The sequence below is a fragment of the Frieseomelitta varia genome, unplaced genomic scaffold (genome assembly GCF_011392965.1).
Source record: "Frieseomelitta varia isolate USP_RPSP 00005682 unplaced genomic scaffold, Fvar_1.2 scaffold_165, whole genome shotgun sequence".
Taxonomy (NCBI): Eukaryota; Metazoa; Arthropoda; class Insecta; order Hymenoptera; family Apidae; genus Frieseomelitta; species Frieseomelitta varia.
In genome coordinates, this window is record NW_025109361.1 from 16829 (window position 1) to 25637 (window position 8809).

The 8809-nt window shown below is 41.5% G+C and overlaps 1 protein-coding gene across 1 annotated transcript in view; it reads right to left on the bottom strand.

Moving 5' to 3' along the window:
• Positions 1 to 906: 906 nt before the first annotated feature.
• The window catches only part of LOC122538498 (DNA N6-methyl adenine demethylase-like), a gene marked incomplete at its 3' end in the record, with an annotated part of 22522 nt that continues 14619 nt past the window's right edge, over positions 907 to 8809 (bottom strand). Inside the window, exon 2 of the mRNA XM_043672637.1 lies at positions 907 to 3842. Within this exon, the coding sequence (XP_043528572.1) occupies positions 907 to 2028 (1122 nt within the window). The remainder of the gene's footprint in view (positions 3843 to 8809) is intronic.

The following is an 8809-nucleotide window of genomic DNA, read 5'->3' on the forward strand; positions in this document are numbered from 1 at the left end:
ATTCGAATGCTCGCGACATCTAATCTTAAATAACATAAATAAGTGTTGGAGAGTTCTAATCTTTTGTATTAGAGCGACACTTATGTTCACCGTTATAATAAAGAGACTCCGTTACTCTTCTGTTCTCTAGTAAATAAAGAATAGCCGTGAGCAACGTGTGATATAAAACTCTGTCGACTGTTATACATTCATTTTGAATTGCACGATCCTCAACAAATTACGACAATTTAAACATTCTACTTTATAGATTATCATGTACTATATTATATCTCATGTATCTATAAACGAAACATTCGAATGCTCGCGACATCTAATCTTAAATAACATAAATAAGTGTTGGAGAGTTCTAATCTTTTGTATTAGAGCGACACTTATGTTCACCGTTATAATAAAGAGACTCCGTTACTCTTCTGTTCTCTAGTAAATAAAGAATAGCCGTGAGCAACGTGTGATATAAAACTCTGTCGACTTTTATATATTCATTTTGAATTGCACGATCCTCAACAAATTACGACAATTTAAACATTCTACTTTATAGATTATCATGTACTACATTATATCTCATGTATCTATAAACGAAAAATTCGAATGCTCGCGACATCTGATCTTAAATAACATAAATAAGTGTTGGAGAGTTCTAATCTTTTGTATTAGAGCGACACTTATGTTCACCGTTATAATAAAGAGACTCCGTTACTGCTCTGTTTTCTAGTAAACGAAGACTAGCAACGTGTGTCCGAACTCTGTCGACTTTTATATATCCATTTTAAATTACACGATCCTCAAAACAAATTATGACAATAAAATATTCTACTTTATAGCATGTACGTTATATTTCATGTATCTATAAAATTCGAACAGGTTAAGAAAAAAAAACAAAAGAAAAAGAAAATTGGTGGCACCAACCTTTTTCTCGGTGAGCTTCTCGCACCGCCTCATCTTGCAGATCTGATGGCTCTTGTCGTTCCGGCAGGGCGCGCAATCGCCGCAGTTGTCCTTGCGTTGACACCCGATGCACTCGCCGCACCTCTTGCGTTTCTTCTTGGCCGGCTTGTCGCTGAGGCCGCCGTCACCGTCGGCGTCGGCCATCCCGCCGCCGAGGTGGTGCGGCCCCCTGTTCGCGGTGGACGAGACCGCTGCTACTTGCCCGGAACTCTCGACGTTGCCGGCGCCAGCGCTGTCTTCGGACTCCATCGAGCCGGCGCGTATTTTTCTACGCTCTTTCTTCCTGCCGTCGATGCCGATCGGCCTGGACGTCGGCGACGAGTCGAGCACCGTGGACATCGGGTTCTGGAAGTTGGCGTGATGGAGCTGCGGGTAATCCGGCTTCACCACGGTCAACACCGTGTGATGAGGATGGCCAGGGGGCGGCGGTGGAAACGCCTGTACCGGGCTAGACCCGAGCAGTTGGATGTGCCTTTCGTCGAGTAGCTGCTGCTGAAGCGCCGGCACCTCTCTGGCTTGGACCGGTGCTGGTACCAAAGGATAACCGACGCTGCCTCTGTGCGGATGTGGGGCTGGAAGCGGCGTGCCGAGCGTGTGGAAGCTAGGCAGGCCGACCGCCGACGTGACAGGTGGCGAGTGCGATATCGAGGCTGGCGACAATGGCGTGAGCGCGGTTAATTGAGGCTCTGCCTCGCTAGGTGCGGTAAATTGACTCGCGAAGCTCGGCAGACCTTCGGCGGCCGGTGTGGCGGTCGGCGCGCCGCCACCAACCGCGTTCTTCGACTCCCATGGCCTGTACTGGCTGGCGAGCACCACCTCGCCCCGTGAATCGATCAAGCGACCCGTCAATCCCTCGTAGTAGTCCCAGGAGGACGTCAGACCGAGTCCGACGTCCTGCGAGTGAAGGGTAGTCAGTGTTGTCGAGCTGTCCATCGCGTTGTCTCCGGCGAAGCTGCTGAATGGCGGCAGGTGACGCGCCGGATCACCTGGACCGACCGAGCTCGGCGAGGTCGCGACCGCCGCCGGAGGGCTTCCTGTTACCCTCTCGGTGGCGACGACCTCCTTCGTTACCTCGGCGCTCATCTTCCCCGCCACGTCATCTCGACGTGAACCCCCTGCGCGCAGGAGGTCGCGTTACTTTTCTTCTTCCAAGGGATGAACGTCGTTTCTCACGCCGGGCCGGGAATACCGAGACGACGATACCACCGGAACCGGTACGCGAGCGGTTGCGTATGAGGTTGTCGTACACGCACTTTCGATCTTCCGCTCTTCTTCAATTCCACTTCTCTCCACCGTCTCCTCCGTCTCTGATTTTAGAAACGTTGGTGTTCGTGTTTCCACGATCCACGTGATCGCTGGACGCTCGTTATCGGGATTATCCGCTCTGGTCGACGCGTGTTCCGGGCTCGTTCCCCCGGCACCACCGTGACATCTGACAGAAACGGGACCAATTCCTCCTCCTCCTCCTCCTCCACTATCGATGCTGTTTTCCTGCTCTGCCTCAAACCTTGCTCGATGAAGCTGAAAACGCTGGTTCCCTCGGCGATTCTTCCCCGAAGTTTTATTATTATTCCTCTGTACCTTTCTCTGCGTGTATGTCTTTCTTGTTGCTCGCGTGTGTATCGGTGTGTATCGATGTGTATCAGTGTGTACATGCGATTTTTTTCTTCCTTTTGCTGAATTTCTTCTCCCGTCTGCCTCTTGCTCTTCGTTCCTCTCTCGCGTTCACTCTTGTCGTCACTTTCACTCGCTCTCTCTCTCTCTCTCTCTCTCTCTCTCTCTCTCTCTCTCTCAATTTCTACCTCTCTCTATAACTCTATTTCTGTCGTTTGTACTCAACAGGTTTAGGCTACGAACTGAAGTAGATCGGTTTCTCTGGGAGTAATTATATGCGAGTCCCCTTTTCCGGATATATAGGGCGGCCTGCGTTCTCTCCGTCTGTCTTACACTTTGGATGGGACTCCTCTTCCTTCCTTAATTAGATACTCTCATACGCGTTCTCTACGAGTAGCTGCGTCAGTTTTTTCTTTTCTTTTCTGTTTTGTTCTTCCCTTTCCTTTTATCTTTTTGTCAAAAAAAGAAAAAAAATTAAAAAAAAACACGATCGTGAACCCTTTACTTTTCTTTCTTTCGTTCGTCAACTTTCGTGTGTTACTTGATAAGAACTTGATGAAACACTTTCAAGTCGGTCGGCTTCTACTTGCGTCTCTTGTATTTCGGTTTTGCGATTTTTTTTTTCTTTCTTCCTATTTTTACTTTTTTGTTCCGTTTGCTCCTCTGATTCTGAAAATCTGCTCGCGAAGAGATCGCCGCTCGTCTAGCTGGTTAGTGAGTATATATCGTTAGTTCGCTGAGTGATTAGTAGAAAAGAGAAAATGGTAGATTCTTTGGTTTGCGGTTTTTACTTCTTTCTTTTTTTTCCCCCTTTTTTGTCTTCTTCTTTCTTTTTTTTTTTCTTTCTTTTCTTTTGTTTAATCTGCCCTTAAACGTACAACAATCGTCTCAAACGCGTTTCCCCCCCTTTTTTTTGTATTTTTTTCTTTTTACTCTGTTTCCCCTTGTTTTTCGTTTTATTTTCTTCTTCTTCTTCTTCTTCTTCTTTCGCTTCGTCTTTCGATTTGGCACTGGCGGACTTTTTTTTTTTAATCTTTTTCTTTTTTTTTCAGATATACTTTGTACACTAATTAGATACTATAGCTCTTAATGCTTTGTCTTCTTCTGAACTTAAGCTCTTGAATTATCTTCTTTCTTCTTCTTCGTTTTTTTCGCTTTTTTTTCCTCCCTTTCTTTGTTTTACGTCGATATAAACACACTAATTACTTCTTTCGCGCTTCGTAAGAAAATAGAAATCACTTGAGGTTAATGTGGCTTGTTAGAAGGCGGTTGATTTGTACGATCTGCAACAGACAAAGATACAGCCGGATGTTAAAAACCAATTTTCATAGTACGGACAACTTTGTTCGCCTTTCGTCAATCGCGCACTGACTCTCACGTTCTTACTTTCTTTCATTCATTTCGTTCGTTCTGGTGTTCCAAAATAAAAAGAAACAAACTGCAAAAAAAATCGAAGCTCCTCTCAGTCAGATTCAACGCTTCATCCGCGAGTTGTTTCATTCAAAAATTTTTGCAGTCGCAACGCGAGGTTCACAGTCACTCATTTCTAATCTCTCGTGAAAAGAAATATCTCGTTCTTTTCAACGGCACGAGAAACGAAAAACTTTACCCTTTTCGGGATAAAAAAATACAATCAGAAAACTTTCTTCGACGAGATTCGAAAGAGGGCGTGGAGGAGAAGCGATTCACAGGAAAAAAAACGGAGCGTTTCGGAGATGAAAAAGAAAAAAAAAGAAAAAAAGAGAGAAAAGAAGAAAAAAAGGAGAAAGAAGAAGAAGAAGAAGAAAAGTCGCAATGACGAGGCTCATCGAGTCCTCCCCTTTCTCCGTGGTCACGTGAGGCGATCGTAAGCGAGAACGTGACACGCGACTACGTGGGAACGTGTCATAGACGTTACCATAACGTGACCATCGCTAAAGCCAAGGTTACTATTACGTTCGGCGTGTCTGCACACCTACTCGCTCGCTTTGATACCCGCGAATGTTGTGCCCTAGTCCCCGGACGGTTCATTCAACGTTGCTTAGACCGTTGACGATGGCTACGAGCTATTCGCGTTCCACCATTCTTTGTTTCCACGGTCACGTTACATCACGTTGATTGTTTGCAACACACGTTTCGCACTCTCGATTTCACAAGATTTCGCGGCGTGCATTTAACTCTTTTTCGTAGTTGAATTTGGTTGGTTGGTTCAATGTACAGGAAACAGATCATTTTGAATATTTATGTTAGGCTAGATCTGACCGATAATTCGGCGTTATCAGAGGGGAAGGTTACTTTCGACATGGTCAAGCACAAATTAAATTTAAAAGTGAAAATTGAAATTTAAAATTCACACGAGTTCGTCATTATTTTTATATAACTCCGTTTATCCTAACACGTATAATTCAAGTGCTCCAAAGAAGCATTTAAACAATAAAATGAATTGAACAAGCTGGTACGAGCTGAAATTTAACTTAACGTTTGTTCTAACTTTCGATTCTAAATTTCCATTTACCCCTCAATATTCAAATAAATTGTAACAAATATCCGATATAATTAAGGTCGAACAATTGTTCGTAATAGGCGAACGATTGAGAAAAGAATGGTTGGATTTTCCAACGAAGGGAAGAACGTTTGGCAAGAGAGCGAGACGATTCGCAAGCGGTTCCGAGCCATCGTCGAAAACCGATGCGATGCTGGTCCTCTGTGAGATATCGACCGCCATTTAACCCTCTCTCTCTCTCTCTCTCTCTTCTACCAACAATCTCGCCCTCTCTCTCTCCCTTTCTCCCTTATTCGCAATGCACATAGAATACACATCCCACACGACGAGCAACGCTACGCTTCTACATCAATCTTCGCGCGTGTATTTACGCGCGCCAGCCAGCTTTTGCACGGCTGGTGGATGCACATAATGGCCGGTGTACATAGAGAGAGCAATAGCTCTCTCGGTCGCTATCTCACCGCTGCCGCGCCACTCTCGCTCTGCAAAACTCTCTCTAATAGCTTTACAGCTGCGGCCGACAGAGAGCTTTCGCTATCGTTGGCAACTTGCACTGTCGTTCCACGCGCACTTTCGCTTGCCGCGAATTAAACCGCGAGTCACGTTCGAATCTCCCCGCTTCGAGCGCCAACACCTCGTCGACCCTGACGAAGTACGCGGGTTGACGTTTCGTCGCACAAGAATCGGTCCGAATATCACTTTGTGAACAGAGAATGGACTGTTACTCTCACTTTCACAGAGTGGAGCACGCGGTTCAGACACAATTTTTACATAGAAGAAAAAAATTGAATAGACACGCCACGTACATACAAACAAACATTTCTCTAACGAACGTTATTGTCTTTGTTTTTTTTTATTTTTTGATAGATCATGCTCCGGCAGACCTTCTCTTCCAACGCGTATCGTTTCGAGATTCTCGGCGATTTGGTATCGTTGTTGTCCTTTTTCTCTGAGATTCGGCATCGTTCGAGGATTTATTTCTTGCGAAAAGCGTGTGATGCGAGAGAAAGAAATGTTTTCGAGACCGATCGAGAATTTCAAGCGTGCAACGTGGAATGGCAAGCGGGCATGTGTGTATGTGACAGGCAACAAAGACAAATTCGGGCCAGTTGGCACGAATTAACGAAGAATCGAACGGTTCCACGAATTTCCTCGAACCTTGAGGCCGCCGTGCAGCAGAAATAACGACGTTTGAGCGAGTCAGCCCGGGAATTCTTCGCTCCAGCGCGAGACTAAGATCCATTCGATGTCACTTATTAACCCTTTCGGTCCTGGGGGAGAGGTGGAGAGAATCCAGGAATCCCCTGGGCCTCTAATTTAAAGAATATTATACCTGAGAGCTATTTTTTTTTTCTCTTTTTTAATAAATTTATTATGTTTGCCATGAAATCTTGACGACGAAATAAAAAAGAGATATTTTTACGCGTTCTTCCAAGGAGATTATATTTCCTAATTTTCTAATTTTTCTTCTATTCTGTAAATTTGTTCTGTAAATTTTTATCTTCTTCTGTTACTGCAAAGAGTGTCATCGACGCTGTCTTAAAATTTTCGAGCAAATTGTGTAAATTTAAATTCACGAAATTTTCTAATTTTTTTTTTATTCTGTTAAATTTTTATCTTCTTACTGCAAAAAGGATTATCGACGTTGTCTTAAAATTTTCGAGCAAATAGTGTAAATTTGAATTCACAAAATTTCCTAATTTCTTTTTTATTCTGTAAATTTTTATCTTCTTCTGTTACTGCAAAGTGTGTCATCGACGCTGTCTTAAAATCTCGAGCAAATAGTGTAAATTTGAATTCACGAAATTTTCCAATTCTTTTTTATTGTATAAATTTGTTCTGTAAATTTTTATTTTCTTCTGTTACTGCAAAGAGTGTCATCGACACTGTCTTAAAATTTCGAGAAAATAGTGTAAATTTGAATTCACAAAATTTTCTAATTTTTTTTTTCATTCTGCAAATTTTTATTTTCTTCTGTTACTGCAAAGAGTGTCATTGACACTCTCTTAAAATTTTCGAGCAAATAGTGTAAATTTAAATTCACAAAATTTTCTAATCTTTCTTTTTATTCTATAAATTTGTTCTGTAAATTTTTATCTTCTTCTGTTACTGCAAAGAGCAATAAATTTCATCAGAATGGGTGTCGAACTACGCTCGGCTACTTCGAGATTTATCAAGTATAAAATTGTTCTCCTTTTTTTTTTTCGTTAATCCAAGCTGCGTTCCTTTGACATTATCGTTCCAAAAATATCTTTTATATTCGCGTAACTTTGTTACACGCGAGACCTCTTTGCCTCGACAAGCTTTACAAAAAAATCATTGAAATGGTCCGTTCGAACTATTGTGTAACTTTTGTGCTGAATGTTAAATATTATTTTAAAATTCCTTCGTTATATATTTCATTTAATCGAAAATAATTGTGGAAAAAGAATTTCATCGCTTCCTCCCCTTCCCCGGACCGAAAGACTCTTAATGATAAGATCAAAAAAAAAAAAAAGAAAAAAAAATAAATCTCCGAGCAAGAAGAATTCTAAAAAATTAAAATAATCAGAAACGAGAAACGAGTTTTGCAGAAATTTTCGTTTTGTGCCCAAAAACACCTGCGATCAGGCGACTGAACTTTCCTATGGCTGTCCATAAATCTCTAATCTAGACTGAATACCGCGAACTTTAGTCTTTAAAGGTCGCGGAATTCGCAGCGTTGATAACACGTCCGCGAACAACCTTCGTACTCTTATTTTGCGCGCTGCGAAAGAAGCATCGCTGCTGTCCGGTAAGGAAGTTTCGAACGAAATCGGCGAATTTCGTGACACGTGTACGACCGCTCGGATATATAAATCGCTGCAGTCGCCGTCGAGAAATCGATCCGTCTCGTATCAGCGTATCCGACTTGATGCGAAACTTTCTTCCCGCATCTTCCAGATGTTTTATCGTTTCTCAGACTTCCCTGGCCAAGGGATCGGTATAAATTAAAGCTATCTCTTGGATGGATTTCGATTTCCTTCGGAAACCCACTGTGCATATGTGTGCGTTTGTACGTCGAGAGGCGAGTCTGAAGATAATTCAAATTTATGGATATTGGAGCGAGCGAGGCGAGAAAGAATTAACGTGATGTGTATATATCCGTAAATGTTCAAAATATAATATTTACATGTTACTTGTATATAGAAGTATTATTATATTATAGTATTATTTATATATGTGTAATATTACTAATATTTATATATATTACTATAGTATTTATATAATTAATATTTATATATTACTATAGTATTAATATTTAATTAATAAAATATAATTAATGTAATTAATATTTATATATTACTATTAGTATTTCAGTATTATATATATATCAGGTAAACTTCTACTTAAGTTCCATTTGTTCAATTGTAACGCACCTGTTTATAAATATACTCAGACACGTTGTAATTTGATTTTTTAGGAGTGTAATTCGATTGTCGAAATTGGAAATGGAAAAATTTTTCAAAGATACGTGAGAAAAATTTGGAAGGTCGCCCGACAAACTTGCAACATCGAAAATGACCGTAAAAACTTTCGGAGTAAAATAGAGGTTACTCCAATTTGTATAATACATCTTAATTACATAATCTATTAGTGTGATTCACTGCGAGATTCAACGCAGAGGCACGATTTTCATTACAGGCAGAAATCATCATCCTACACAAATAGAAGAAACACCAATCCAAAAATCGTCGCCGAATAAATTCGACTGTCAATTTCCAAAAACAATCAATTTTCAAAAAAAAA